The sequence below is a fragment of the Pterocles gutturalis genome, unplaced genomic scaffold (genome assembly GCF_000699245.1).
Source record: "Pterocles gutturalis isolate BGI_N339 unplaced genomic scaffold, ASM69924v1 scaffold5803, whole genome shotgun sequence".
Lineage (NCBI taxonomy): Eukaryota > Metazoa > Chordata > Aves > Pterocliformes > Pteroclidae > Pterocles > Pterocles gutturalis.
The window spans coordinates 3,942-20,097 of record NW_010122851.1 but is presented as its reverse complement, the minus strand read 5'-3'; the positions used below and the strand labels follow the sequence as shown (position 1 = coordinate 20,097).

Here is a 16,156-nt window from a genome sequence, read left to right as displayed (position 1 = left end):
GGAGGGTGTCCCTCCCCATGGCAGGGAGGTTGGAACTCAATGATCTTTAAGGTCCTTTCCAACCACAACCATCCTATGATTCTATGATTCGCTAACACTTTTCTGCTTCTTTTAAATAGGGCAGATTATTACAGCTTTCAATATGAATGGCATGGGGGCTGTATGTCACTTTATGACATTAAAGTATCATTGTTGAGTGTTAAGATCTAAAATAAAACCTGTCTTAAAAGTCAAGTTTTCAAATATAGTCTTGAAGCAAATTGGCAGAATCTTGGCTATAAAGTTGTCATTTGTATACCCATGGCTCAAGTCCAGGATAAACAAGATGGCCTCTCATTCACTATGTAGTGGCAATGTCGTTATGCCCATTTTGTTTGAATGTTGAATGATGCTGGATTACGCAACTCCAAACATTTCTTACAGTGAACTATATGCACATACAAGCCATGGCCTTAAGCCACAGATATTCAGCTCATTTACTTTGTAGCGTGAGAGCAAATGTACATTTAATTTGCTTTGTATTTGTGTGCGATGCAGCCCAAAAGTAATGGGTCAAACTCCAGTAAAATTTTTTCTGCCTAAGTACAAGGGAATAGTGTTGCTGCTACAAAAGGTTAAACAGATTAAGGTGTAAGAGAAAAAAAAGGATTTGAGCTAAACCTTGTTCTGGAAAAATACATATCAAAGAGTAACGATCCAGAGCTCATTCATTATTTTTGAAAGTAGAGGCTGAAAGTCCAAGCTCAGAACTGGAATTTTACTGTTGAAGGACTCAGTCAGCAGACAGTTTTCTATTCATATGTTATAAGAGATTAAAAAAAAGTAAGTTGTTGGAAGTATTTAATTTTGAATTTAAAATCTCTGTAAAAACTTAAAGGCAATCAGGCCCTTTCTGCGATCTGGACAAACTGTTGATAGAGGACAAAGTTTGGACAGCAGTGCAGAATGAAGAGAGCAGAAAAAATATGTGGGAAATTCATTACTCCTCTATAGCTGTGCAATTAGAGCAAAAGCGGTCTTTATGTTTTGCTTTTAAACAGAGGATGCAGAAGACAGTTACAGCCTGACCCAAGATCTGGTTTAGCTCTATTTTCAAATAAAGAGACAAGCAAAGAGGAACATTGTGGCCTTATTTCCTGCCACAAAAATCTACTGGTGCATACCCTTCTCTGAATTTTTCTGTCCATAAATGATTGCAATCAGGTCTATTGGCTTGGCTTAGGCTTGTTGCAGAGATCCAAGCCAACTCTCTTGTTTGGTTCAAGCTTGGCTCTACCTTCGAAACTTCCTGGCTTGCAATAGTTTTATTTTTACAAAGACAGAAAGGACCAATAATACACAAGACATACAGACTTCATAATCCTGCTTTGTACGGTATTCAATACTATGTTTGTTGTGCTGGATTTTATTTTTAAATCAAAGAAAGAAAAAAGTACGGTCAACATAACAAGCTTTTGGGCCACAGCAGGTGACTAGGACCAATGTTAAACACTTCTAGTCTTTGATATCATGATCAAAATAAAACAATAGATTTAAATAGTAGAGCTTGTGTTTTAAAAAGTTTTCATGTGAAACTTAAAGCCATTCAAGGAATACATTCAAGTAACCCGAAATGCAGGCATGCATACTTATCTTGGCACACAGATATGAAAAAGGGTCACAGTCTGGCCCACCCCTTTTTCTCCTACTGAAATCTTGAATCCTAAATCTACCTGAAGGCTTTGAATACCCCCTTCCCTCAGTGGGGAACTTTCCTTCCAATTAGGAAAGCATACCTACACATGTAACACCTGCATAACCTGTCTAATTTTTTTTTATACCAAACCTGACAATGTGGTCTGGCAGTGGTCCAAATATTACCCATCATTAGACACAGGTCACTGAGACTGAAAAAGTAAGAACTGTACAGAACTTGGAACTGATTATTAATCTCTCATCCATTAGGTTTTTTCTGCTTTTTAAACTTACTATTTATTGTTCATATTATATGTCAGAGGGGATCACAGCCTCTTCATGCTGGGCTTTGTGCAATCATACAATGAAAGACAGATACAAGCTCACAGCCTATAAATGAGTATTCTAGTTGCTGAAATAATAGATAAGGCAAAGACAGTGTTTTGTCACATATTTGTTCAAGCAGTAAATGTCTATTTTCTTCTAAACACTTTGCACACCTTTAAATAAAAGTGTTTGCCATTTTGAAGCAGTGTTCCTGTGCCTCGTTTCTGTAGTGCAGGCTTCTGGACAGGAGAAATTATAGACTCTGACTCCACAGTCCTTTTTTCTTTTTAAAAAATCAGACTGCTTTTGGTATGTGTACAGGGACTTGGTGCAAAGGGATCCTCTAAAGCTGCCCGCTATCACTGCTCCATTGAGTGAAGTTTCTCCACTTAAGGGTCCGATCCTGGAAGCTTTCTAACAGCATGCAGTTGGTCAACCTGCACAATACATTGTGCCCACACTTTGGAACAGCCAGAAGTCATGGGTCAAGTCAGTGCAGCAGTGAACCCAAGGTAGCACACCTTTGCATGGGTTATGTAGTTCTGTGAGGTATTTTGCTAACCACATCCGCATGGTCTGTGTTTGGCTTGGAGCATGCAGCAGCACTGGTATCTGGCTGCAAAAGGACTACAGTTCTGGTTCAGGTACTCCAGCTTTTGTGCTATATTCAAATCTTACTGGTTTTGTTTTCTTTTCGGAAATTATCTGTGGCCCCTGCAGACAGGAGGAACTGATGCGATTGCACTCCTTGGAGAACCAGAAAGAACTAATAAACTTGAAAGTCTCATATAAGTCCATTTATCTTTAAGCTTCCTATTCATTAAGACATTTTAGGGAAGAACATTTCCAGTGAATAGGAAACAACTGTTCCTCCTCTAACTCTGTGAGTCCTAGATGGCTGCTTAATGACCTTTAGCTTGTGAAGGCTCATGAGATATTCCTGAAACACTAAGCCTGTGCTGGAAACCTATAATCTCCATTCATCCAATCAGGCCAGGATTTCCTCCACTGCAATGAAAATATATACCATTTTAAAGATGATCAGAAACCCCTTTGATGTATGAAACCTATTTTAAAATAAACACAGGAATTTCATCTTCACCACTTAGGCACCTAATGCTGGCCATACTATTACGGCTTCATTCACTTCCTCACATCCAAAATTCTTTTTTTTTTTTTTTTAACTTGACCTCCTATTTGACTCTATTGTAATTCATAAAGTCCATGGAGTTTTGCCATGTTTGAATCTCATTCAAAAGAATTTCTATTAATCAACAAACCAGTGGAAAAGATAAGATGAATCCCAGATGTCCCTTGATGGTGATAGGTAGATCAGATTTCATGGGACAAAAGAGGGTCAGGCTTTTAAAAGTTTACTTAGCGGGTGAAATGTGGAAGATCATATCTAAGCTGCGATAGGTGGAAATAGTTGAGGAACCTTAGAACAGTTTATAATATATGTGCTTGTATATTTGCTGAGGCCAAGAATGATTTACTATACCTGGATCTTTTCCTCTGTGCAAAAAATGACTAACAACTGGACTACTCTGTGCAGTATCTGACAGAACAGCTTATTGAACCAGTTCCACAAAGTACACATGGCATTTCAGCCACACCAATTTCCCTACTGAGAAAGAAAGACTGAGGTCCTCAAACAGGGGCTTGCCCAAGACTAAATAACAACTTTAGATAAAAGCACAGAGACTTAGGAGATCTAGGGATTTAACAGAAACTCCACTCAGCCTTGATCCTTGTTGCATACTCTGCTTAAATTGAGTTTCTTGCAGCAATACTTTCACCAGTCTACTTCCGTGAACTTCTAAATAGGTTAGGATCATGCTTAGCTGCTTAGATTGCTTAGATAGCTCATGCTATAGCTTTGACAACCCCAAGACACTGCAGTATCTGACAGCGAGAAGCATGAGAGAAATAGTATGAACAAAGTAAACAGGGGAATATCAGCAGATGCTTCTACTCTGTATTAAATAAACACAGAGTGGAGATGAAGGTTAAAACAGTCAGTGAAACATAAATCTAAATCTCCATTATCATAAGAAATATTTATAAAATTATTTTTTGACAAAAAAATGCCTTTTTAAAAAGTATGTTCCCATTTTTGTCAAATAATCCCACATATAGCTTTTCGTGCCATTTTAAAAGTTTTGTTTGGTCATACCTTTTGAACTGAAATGTTTAAATTAACTATAACTTGTATTGAAAAACTTCCAAATATTTCAGTTAAAAACTAATACAAGTACATAATACTAGAGTACACTTTCCTAAAAGCACCATGGGTGCCACACTGTCAGATCAAAAAAAGATATCCCCCTCAAAAAAATTATTATTACCAGAAATATTTAATTTAAATCTATGAAACACCCAGAGTCCCGAAGAGTCTTGAACACAGTCCTGAAATGCAACATGTCATCCAGGTTATCTGGTCTACAAAGATTCTTGATGCATTTACATTGAACGACAGCAACAGGGTTGGGTTTTTTTTGTTCTATTTTTAATAGTCAAAGATCCACAGGTATGCTTGCTGAGAAGATAGCAAATTCAGAAGTTAAATCTGCAACCATAAGCTACACACTAAAAGGACTTATTTCCAAGTAGTAAGAAATAATTCCTACATGACACACTGAGGTTTTAAAATTCACAAATTTAGAGATAAGATGGTAGTTATTAAAATACAGCATTTTGAAGAGCAGACTGAAGTCACAATAAATAATCTGAGTTTCCACTTAAAAAGTAAGCTGACATTAAATAAATCTGGTGTTAGTAAGGACATGTGTATAGTGCTTACACTTTTTAAAATTATTATTTTACTGTAAAATGCAACCTAGGAGGTTTGATTGCAAAAAACTTCACATGGCATTTCTAGCCACCAGAGCATAGAAAAATTAATTCCTGCTAATCATTTTTGTAGCTCAGAAAAAATCCTACCTGGTGATGATGCTTCTCATACACACAAGCCAATGCTTCTGAGAATTACGCACTTATATGGAAGTTTAGGTTTGACACTTTCCAACAGGCTGGGCTCTGGTGCATAGAAAGAAGATAGTGTCATTTTGTTGAAAGGAAGATGGGGAGGAACACTGGTGCTGGTGTGTATAAGATTCAGCATGACTTAATAAGAAACAAAAACAGAAGTAGCTTGTCTGAATGCAAGCCAAAAAATGGAGGATGCCATTACCGTTGGTATTTCAGACAAGTGAAGAAAGTGAGGTATATTAAAAAAAAGAGCTGCAGGTGGTGTTTACAAGTTTTGGTGGTCTGATTAATGGGATCTACCATCCACAAATTTTTTCTTAGGCTTAACAGAACTGGTCTAAACCTTGTTGAAAGAACTAGCAACATTGTACAGGTTCCACCATTGTCTATTTTCATGTCAAACAGAAAAATCTCAAGAGCAGCTTTATGTGCAGTGTTCATCATCATGCTGGCAGGTATCAGCAAGCAAATATGAAAAGCAAAATCCTTTGGGAATGAAGTGCCAGCCTCATACACCTAATTTTTTTTTTTCTGGTCTGATTCAGAAAGCAGTGCAATAAAAGGAAAAATATCCCAGAGGAAAAAAAAAAAGTTTTCAATCACAAAAAAGGGTTTGATAATTGAGGAGAATGAAGAGAGAAGACACAAAGACAGTACGCGTTCCAAGAAATATCTGTCAGATAGATTTTCTTGTAAATAGGGGAAGATAATGCAAAAACCACCATAGTGGCAGAAGGACTGAAAAAGGGAAAGGGCAAATGAGGTGGCTTGATATCCTGGTACAAAAGCTGGAGAGAACCTGGCAACTAAGAACGTGTCTAGAAGAAGGAACAGAGAGCATGGTAGCTTAAAAAAAAAAAAAAAAAAAAAAAAAAAAAAAAAAAAAAAAAAAAAAAAAAAAAAAAAAAAAAGAAAAAAAAGAAAAAAGAAAAAGAGCTAGTAAAAAAATTCTACTCACCATTTGGAAATGTTTTTGTTTATTTTGCATAATGTTTGGTATAACAACCCAGATAGACATAAAAACATGTTTTCATTGCATTCAGAGTTATTTTCTAAAGAAAAACAAATTACTCCCTCTCTCCCCCCATGATTATATTCTAAAATGGCTGGAAATATACTTGGACTCAATATGAATAGTAAGAAGAAAAAAAACGGATGCAATTCAACCCTAAATCATCTTCAGATTCCCTCATTCCTTCTTTACTATTTACACATGTGGCTTCATACCGAAAATCTTTCCAGTTTCTGATCAACACCAGGCAATGCAAGTGGTGAACATACTGGACTGGATTTGTTCTTTTAAGGACTGCTCAGAAGTTTTATAGGCAGCAGTATCAATCTCTCTTACAGTCTATACTATGAAATATGGGTCAGCATCTCTAGAATAACACAGGTCACTGAAGAAACAGACACACTACTCTCTCCCCTTGTCTCTCTTTTTTCTTTATCTCATTCCTTTTTTTTCTCCCTGTAATTTAATTTAAGGATGAATTAGAACCAGATGTAGAAAAATCTTGCAAATGATGGTGCCTATGAAAATGTGTTCATTGCCAGATTCCAAGAAGTACTCTTCCCATTCTCCTATTTTGCCTTTGAAATAAAGAGTTTGCTTGTAGTATATGTGACTACCCAACCTTTCCTGTAAACATACCAGTTTACAGAAAGACAGCTTGCAGAAAAATAGAAGTCCAGTTATTTTATGAACAATAACATCAGTCCTCAAGTTATGCACAAGTGAATGGTAAAGAAAGCTTCTATTTCAGGACTTACTGATTTCCACAAGAATCAAAGAGGAATTTTCTGCAATGCATGATAGCTAGCTTCATTTGCAGGGGTGGAATGGGTGGATTTGCTCTCATTTTCCTTTAAAGCATCTCAAAGATGAAAATGTAGGTCTCATTGAGCCTGAAAGTTCTGTCCTCCTGATTTTCAACATCTTTGTTCACGAAATCTTAAAAGGCAAAATCTGAGTCAACAAAAATACATACAATATTGTGTGCCTTTTCCAGCGCAAAATTCCATGACAAGCCATTTAATTAATTGTTTTCAAGACCCAGTTTATGTGTACGTATCCTTGGATTTTGGAGACAAAGACAATAGACTTCATTAAACAGCAAATATGTGATTTTTTTTCTTTTTCTTTTTTTTTCTTTTTTTACTATTCTGAAAGAAAGAAACAGTATTTCAGTGGTACAGCTACACAATTCAGTAACAGAATGGATTCCAGTGCAGAGATGCACATCCAGGGCTCCCAAACTGCTTTAGGTTTCCACTGGTGCTGCACAAGGTATTTCAAAGTGGTATTTAGCCCCAGAAACACAGGGCTGAGGGCCACCACAGCTGTGACAGGTTCCTGTCACAAGTTCTGATGCTGATCATGGTGGCAGTGCCCTTGCAATGACTGATACTGTGAATACTGGTGCACGGTATCTCAGATTACTAAAGATGATAAATGGAAGGGCATAACATCTGAATCAAAGACTGAACATACTTTAAAAATAGAAAATACTTTCTCCTGAAATCAAATGTCTGCAAAATGAATACAGCCAAGTACTTTCCTTACAACATAAAGCCATATTTGGAGGGCCTGGTCAAAGTATGATGCAGTGAGAAGCTTGAGAATAGTTTGATTTATTGCCAATTTTTGCAAGTTTACCAAAAGCAAACACATGAAAACTCATTCAATCCCTTATCAAGGAAAAGAGCAATGTGGCACAATCCATTCTTTTTCCTCTCTGAAAAAAGGGATTAAAATCATAAATGTAGTCCTGGATCTTCATAATTCAGTGGCAAAACTGTCACTGTTTTCAGCATAGTAAGGCACTTCGAAAGTTTCACTCTGGATTATTTGGTATGGAATAATTGAGTTCTGCAGCTGCATGCCTCACTGCTGTGTTGGAAAGTCTGGAGCCACTATTGCCAAACACGAGGTATTTAAAGGAATTGCCTGACAAAACTATGCAAAGTTTTATTTTGAAGGAAAACTTCACGTACACATTTCCAAAACAGAACCTAAGCTAAAAATAATATTTAAAAAACTATTCCTTATCTTGGAAAGTTAAGATCAAAGATTCCAAAATAAGAGTTGCAACATGGATAAAGCCTCTCATCAGGGTCCAGCAGAGCAGGATGCTAGTTTGCCTCACTGCGCTTAGCATACACAAAGGCAGGTCAGAAAGGGAAGGGAACTGTCACAACGTGCATGCGTTCACAAACCAAAACAAAACCAATGGATCTACCTGTAGTCTGACTAGCCTTTAGCCGTATCTATTTTTTTTTCTCTTTTTTGTGTCATATTCCACAGAGCTACAGCATGCAACTTGACTGTCACAAATCAACTTTCCCATTCCCTTCACAGTTGTGGTGTAGCCTAACTGTCTCAAAGATGGAAACTGGACTGTTAATCAGCCAGCAGACCTATTTATTGACTAATCTAGTTGTCATCAGTTAGTGATGCAGATGTCCAGACTGATGAGAGATTTCAGGAACCCAAAGGGTACACTCAGAAAAAAATTCAGAAAAAGAACTGTGAGAAATCTTACTGCATGAAAGACTACAACTCAGACAGAAGCAGTTTCTTTCATTATGAACTGTGGTCTATTGAAGAAAATATAAGCTAAATATGAGGGAACACATTCATTTTTTTAACTTAAACTTTTAAACTTTTTTAGACAAAGCACCTATTGAAAGGCTTCTGAATATTTCCCTATCAAGCATGAGAAAGCTTGGCACAGCGCACGTTTGATTTCATTTTCCATCTTTACTGGTAAAACTGACATTTCTCCATGTAACTGGAGAGCTTTTACTATTCTTGGCACCCAATAAAACTTTCCGTATGAAAGTCTTTATTTCCATTTTCACCAGTGAAAACACACTTTCACTTTGGTGAGCATAGAAGTTGAAGTTTCTTACGTTATTGTATTGAAAACTATATTCACCATATATAAAAAACAAGCAAGAGCCTTTGGAAAGGCCAAAACACTGGTGCAGGCTACCTAAAACTGCTTTTCTAAGTCATGCAACAGAATACCACTGTTGAGAGGACACAGGTGAACAGAAACATACATCTCTTACTACCTTGTCTTTAATCCTCAACAGTTTAATACTCCAGCCTGACAGACTACCCAATGGGAATCAGCTGGTTACCAAAGTAACACTGGGAACACGAGCTGTCTTGATTCTGCCAGGGGGGTTGTAAAAAGCAATTCTGAAGTTTCACTGACACTCTATTTGGAAAGGTTGTGACTGCAATCCCTTCCAAACAGTTTTAGCATTATGCTGTGCCATAATCTCGACAGTTTTTCAAGAAACAGACAAAGGTTTTCCTGCACCCCTGTGGTGAAGGCAGTTTAGATAGGTACAGTATTCTCTCTATCACATTACCAAATTATTTTATGTAATATGGACACAACCGTCACACGTGATGGTTTGTTAATATCAAAGCTATATGTCACTTACCACATTGCTGCATGTCCTGTACCGGATGTTTCGCCCTTCACAGGTCCTGTGTCCAAAAATTAAAAAGAAACCCAAAAATATTAGTAGCTGAATTTAAAAGGCAAACATGTAACACCTCCTGTGTCAGCATCTTTCCTACAAAAATATCTAATTACCTAATCCCTCAGTAACCCTCTTCCCCAAAGTAAGGGGCTCTCTGTCCCTATTATGGGTACTGAGGTGTGAATTCCACAGCTCCTCAGTTTCCTACCTTTGCTTTCTTTAAAAATTAGTTTCTAGAAGGTAGCATACAGTTTACAAATGAGCTTGAAGGTCAGAGGACAGAGCTTAGATGGAAATCAGCATCTGCTTCACATTAATAATGCCCCGTGTCTCCCAGCTATCCAGAATGATTTCCCAAGGGCACAGTTCAGCACCTACCCAGGCACACACCTAGCACCGACACAGTCTGAGTAGCTCGGCTTTGCCTGCTGGGGAACAACATGTGGACTGGGAGGAAGGAAACCTGCCTGCAGTGGCATGAAATGACAGGGCAGCAGGACAAGGCTTTTCCCCCATTTGATACGACAGGAGAAGGGGAGCATAAAACTTCCCCTCCCTCATCTCCCAGCCCCCCTCTTCTCCCAGATCCCTGCTGCAGAACAGCGTCTGAAGAGCATCTGGTCCCAGCAGAGGTCAAGGAGAGCACGTGCCCTGACATGTACTCTCTGCGTCTCTTGTCCTTTTCCCCCACAGCAGACCCATACCAGCTCTGATGCTGGCAGGGCTCCCAGAAAGAGGTCAACACCCAGATATCTTTTTAGCACTCAGCAGCATGTATTCTGAGTATTTGACCTTAGATGAGGATTCATGTGTTTTATGAGTTCAGACAGCATACTCTGTGGAGGTCCTCAGTACAAAACAGAATGCAGGATTTGGCTTTTAAAGATTATCCTTCAACAAAATAGAATTCCTTACATATTTAATTTCTTAATTTCACAACTTTAAAAAAAAAATCTTTCTCAGGTTTTTTTTGGCCAGGATTTAACAAGCACACATTCCTTGAGGACTAAATGCTTGCCAAGACTGAAGTTTTAAATCCAAACCATTTTGAACTATCCAAGAGAAAGGACAGCATCTGCATGCATTTGTGTCGTTCTTTTTTTTCAATTTTTCAATTTTTTGAAAACAGAAAAACTTTTTTCATACTGAGTTAACTCGAAAATAAACTTAGCAGATTTCCTTTAAATTATTGGAGTCTTCCTTCCTCCTACCTTTCTCCACAAGACTTAATCGTCAGATTCCTCCAGTAGTCATTTACACCTATGTGAGTACAAAATCAGGGCAAAACAGTTCTGAAAATGTATCACAGTGGTGTAAATGATCACAAGAGAAGATAAACAAGTAAATAGACCCTATCACCTTTTCAGAAAAAATATCAGCAGAAAGAGAACATTTTTTTTTGTATAGCAATTGGCATATAAAGAATGCTACTAGATGCATAATAGAAATACCACTAATTCAACGCATTTGTAATGTTCTATAATTAATCCAAGTAAATTTTGATCATTGCAAGCACACACAGACGTTAAAAAGTGTGCACAGAGTATCTAGCACTACAATAATAAAAATTACATTCACAATAGGCTATGAACTTAAAAAATTAAACATGCTGGTAGAGATACTGTGGTGCAGGCTAAATTTGTTTACATTCCATTACATTCAATAGAGGTACTCTTGATTTACACTGATAGGTAGCGCAGAAAGAAGTATATGATGCAGTATGCCGTCAGTCTTCGTCAGGCCTTGTACACTGCACTGAATAGCTTGTTCAGCAAGCTTGATACATGCCCTGTCTGTCTCTCTGAAATGCCATACAACCCGTCAGACATCTCTTTGCTTCACATAGACCTGCTGTTACAACAGTTTCAATTACCATAATTTATTAACCTCAGATCCATAGAACTGCCTGGGAAATTTAAACTTCTTTTCTATCAGCTGCCTCACAGTTTCTTCTTTTCACAGTTTCTTTGTATTGTCTGTTTTGAAATTAAAAACCACTTATTTTTCACTTATTCTTTGCATTAGGGAAAGGAATAGGTACTTTCATTAGACATATGTCACAGAACAATTCAGATTTTTCTTCCAATTTCCCTCCTTTGGCTAATGGCCAAGGCTGTGCAGAAAAAATGTGCAATTTTGGATGCAGCTAGTGCTATGATGATTCATGAATGCTAGAAATCATTCTTGCTAAACTCCTCTTGTTCCCCCTCTAAGACCAAACTTCAGGGTTTTATTGTTCAAGCTCATTAGTTTCCCAGTTATCACCCATCAACCAAAAGCAGACAAACTGCTTTCAGCCTGAGCTGATATAGCTTCACAATAGCTTGGCAGAGTAGTTTGTGTTTCAAATCTATGCTGCTTCATGATAGTATTCCAGATTCTCTTAAACCCCAGTATCTACTTTTGGATTTAAAATCATAAGATTTGTAGAAAAAATAACAGATGGTTAAAAAGACTCCAAAAAAAACCCAAAAAAACCCAAACCAAAAAAAACCCCAGAAAAACAAAAAACTCTGCTTTTTAGGGACATAAATTTTGATTTTTAAAACTAAGTTCTATTTCTGACCCTGTCTGTGCCTAAAATAGGGAATCTGAAACCATCTAGGGAACTTAAACCTGCTAGAGTGAGATACACGACATCTTGCATGGCACTAGGCCAGACTACATCTTCTCCTCCAGGCAGGGTTCAAATTAATGGTATGGGTCCCATATCTTAGCATGGATGCTTTGCAGAATGCCACAGGCACAAAGCATTTAACATGCAAGGAAGGACCACAGCACATTAATGAGACCATATTACGAGATACAGTCACCATGTCCTCTGGCCTCTGCAGGGTATAGATGAGAACTCACATCAACAAGGAGTACACACAGCCACTTGAAAAAGTCAAAAGTCACCCAAAATGGCAAGTTCGTCTTGGAGGGCACGCAAAGGGTGGGAGCAGTAAGAGGCACTTCTGCAGTCTTCTCTGTTATCTATACACTGCTGGGGATTTTGCAGAGGAAAAAGGTAGCTGAGGGTTTGGTTTGACAGGCAGTTATTATCATGTGAATATGAAAGAAAAGCAAGCTATTGTGAATCAAGTTTCGTTCTTCAAACCTAGTCACTTGTTTCCAGTAAAGTTTCTGAAGGAGGTTAACAACTTTTAATATATTAAAATATTCACTTCTCTTAATGTAAACAACCCAAAACCCTGGTATTTATTTCTCCAGGCTCCAGTTTGTAAAGGGACTTAGTTCAAGTCCCCCCTTCAAAGGTCTAAAATAGATGTGTATTTGTGCTCAGCTAGAGCTAGAAGCCTTGCAATAATCCATGCCAGAAAGAATAGCAACCTCATGCCAAAGTTGCCTTTATCTGTAACTACCAAAAACAATGAAAGAGACTTGCAGAGGAGGACTTCATCAGCTCCTGCCACTCTCAGCAGTCATCAAAGTTTGAAATGCTTTTCTTAAGAAACAAGTCTCCATAAAAGCAAGCAACTATGAGCCAGAGGTAGGTTATTTTTGTGGATGTGAATTTTGAGGCAACTCTTCACTACAGGGGTTTGAAAGTTCATGCAATGTTGGACGATCTTCACTCTCCTTTATTTTCACACCCCTTGATAACCATTCTTCTGGGACAGATTCTGGTTCCTGCACTGAACCTGTGAGAAACGTATGCTGTGGGCCTTCCTCCTCCCACCAGATGTTAGGCACGCTGCACGAACCACCCCCCTTCCCCTGGTGCCGGCAGGCATGAGGCTATGCTACAGAGACAGTAACATCATCTTGCATCTCTCTTTCCTCACCCTGTTGCTCTTACCTCTTACCCAAATGTTGCACAGTGTTATCACTCCTCATCTTTATTTCTGTGTTTCTCCTTCTCTAGGAAAAAGAGAGTCCCTTTTATTCTTTCAGCATATCTGTTTTCCCATAAAGGAAATGTGAGGGCAGTCCATGGGCACTGAATTCTTACGAAAAAGGAAGACTCGTCGGGACTGCACTTTTTCAAACTGCCTGGTTGGGTCTTCTCAACTTCATGTCCAAACCATTCACTTTACAATAAATTGAAAAGATGTGCAAAAATGTTTCCATATCCTTTTGTCAATGAGCACCTTGCCAGACACAATGGGTTGTGCAGATGCACTGGTATGTTTTGCCATGCAGCCTGGTGTTGCAACTGTAAAAATCTTTGATTCTTTATGTTTAGGAGACTGTCTCCTACAGACTCCTGCACCTTGCTGAAATAGTGAACTACCAGAAATGCTACAGGACTAGTTAACTTTGAGACAAGAAAAGTGGGCATGGATAGACAAGCCGATTTTCCCTGGCAAAGTTAGTTGTGGATCTTATGAATATTCTTTCTGCAGGAGTAAAAAAAATAAACAACCAGGAGGCAAAATTGAGTCACTACATTCAGGAAGCTGGCTAGGCAAATAAAAACATGGGTACTGATCTGTGGCCGCAAAAGGCCTACTTTTTGTACAAATAATGTTTTCCACGATCTTATTACTAGCGAATCAACTATTCTGATGTAAGTAATGTATCATACTTAGCATGAGCAAGCCCTTGTGAACCTCATGAAGTTCAACCAGGCCAAGTGCAAGGTCTTGCACCTGGGTTGGGGCAATTCCCAATATCGATACAGACTGATTGATTAATTGACTGCAGGAAGGAATTGGAGATACTGGTGGATGAAAAAATAGATACGAGCTGGCAACATCCACTTGCAGCCCAGAAAGACAATTACATCCTGGGCTGCATAAAAAGAAGAGTGGCCAGCAGGGTGAGGGAGGTGATTCTGCCCTTCTACTCCACTCTGGTAAGATGCCACCTGGAGTACTGCATCCAGCTCTGGTGTCTCCAGTTTTCAGACAGACACTGATCTGTTAGAGCACGTCCAGAGGAGGGCCACAAAAATAATCAGAGGGCTGGAACATCTCTCTTACGAAGGAATGTTGAGAGAGTTAGGGTTGAAGATGGGTTCATGAGGGGAAAGTCCTGTTTAACTAACTTAATTTCCTTTTATCACAACATCATCTATCTAGTTGACCAAGGGGAGCCAGTAGATGTTTTGGTTTTTTTATTTATTTTAGCTAAGTTTTTGATAACTGTCTCTCACAGCATCCTTCAGGACAAAATGTCCAGCACACAGCTAGACAATACTTTGAGTGAGCAATTAGCTGACAGGTCAGGCTCAAAGAGTTACAGTAAATGGGGTCACATCAGGCTAGTGGCCAGTCACCAGTGCTCACTTTTATGGCCAGTGCTCTTCAATGTTTTTTAAATCATCTGGACATAGGAATGAAAAGTACACTAAGCAAATTTTCTGATTTAGCAGAAAATAATCTAGCAGGAGCTGTGGACTCCCTTGAAGGTAGAAAGGGCACACGGAGAGATCTGGATAGACTAGAGAGCTGGGCAATCACCAACCATAAGAAATTTCACACGAGCAACTGTAGGATTCTTCACCTGGGACAGGGTAATCCTGGTTATATGTACAAACTAGGGGACAAGATGACGGAGAGCTGCCCTGCAGAAAGCAACCTGGGGGTCTGGGTTGATGGCAAGCTGAATATAAGTCAACTGGCCCCCAAAAGCCAACTGTGTCCTGGGGTGCATCAAGCACGGCATTGCCAGCTGGTCGAGGGAGGTGACTGTCCCACTCTGCACTGACTGCACTGGTGCAGCCCCACCTCCAGTTCTGTGTGCAGTTGTGGGTGGCTCAATACAAGAAGGACATCAGACTACTAGAATGCATCCAGAGGAGGGCGACCAAGATGGTGAAAGGCCTCAAGGGAAAAAATTCTGAGGAGCAGCTGAGGTCACTTGGCTTGTTCAGCTTGGAGAAGAGAAGGCTGAGGGGTGCTCTAATGGCAGTCTACGGCAGCCCCACCTCCAGTTCTGTGTGCAGTTGTGGGTGGCTCAATACAAGAAGGACATCAGACTACTAGAATGCATCCAGAGGAGGGCGACCAAGATGGTGAAAGGCCTCAAGGGAAAAAATTCTGAGGAGCAGCTGAGGTCACTTGGCTTGTTCAGCTTGGAGAAGAGAAGGCTGAGGGGTGCTCTAATGGCAGTCTACGGCTTCCTCAAGAGGGGCAGCAGAATGGAAGGTGCTGATCTCCTCTCTCTGGTGACCAGTGACAGGGCACAAGGAAATGGAATGAAGCTGCATCAGGGGAAGTTCAGATTGGACATTAGGAAAAGGTTCTTCAATGAGAGGGTGGTCAGTCACTGAAACAGGCTCCCCAGGGAAGTGGTCATGACACCAAGCCTGTCAGAGTTCAAGGAGCATCTGGACAATGCTCTTAGTCATATGGTTTAGTGTTAGGTAGTCCTGTGAGAAGCACGGAGTTGAACTCAATGATTCTTATGGATCCTTTCAAACTTGAGTATTCTGTGATCCTATGACTCTATGTTCAGCCTGGAGAAAAGAAGGCTCCAGGGGTCCTCACTGCACTGTTTTAACATACAAAGGGGTCTTACATCCCATGTATGGATAGAGAAAGACTTTTTACCAAGGCCTGTACTGACAGGAAAAAGGGGCAACGATTTTAAACTGAAAGAGGATTTAGATTGGACATAAGGAAGAATTTTTTACTATGCAAGTGGTGAGACACAGAACAGGTTAACCATAGAATCACAGAATCATAGAATGGTTAGGGCTGAAAAGGACCTTAGC

At 39.3% G+C, this 16,156-nt stretch overlaps 1 protein-coding gene across 1 annotated transcript in view; it reads right to left on the bottom strand.

Annotated features, from left to right (window-relative positions):
- Positions 1–16,156, bottom strand: part of LOC104464828 (ADAMTS-like protein 1) — a gene marked incomplete at both ends in the record, with an annotated part of 49,292 nt that overhangs the window by 31,800 nt on the left and 1,336 nt on the right. Inside the window, one exon of the mRNA XM_010077668.1 lies at positions 9,451–9,496. Coding sequence (XP_010075970.1) covers positions 9,451–9,496 — 46 coding nt within the window. The remainder of the gene's footprint in view (positions 1–9,450; positions 9,497–16,156) is intronic.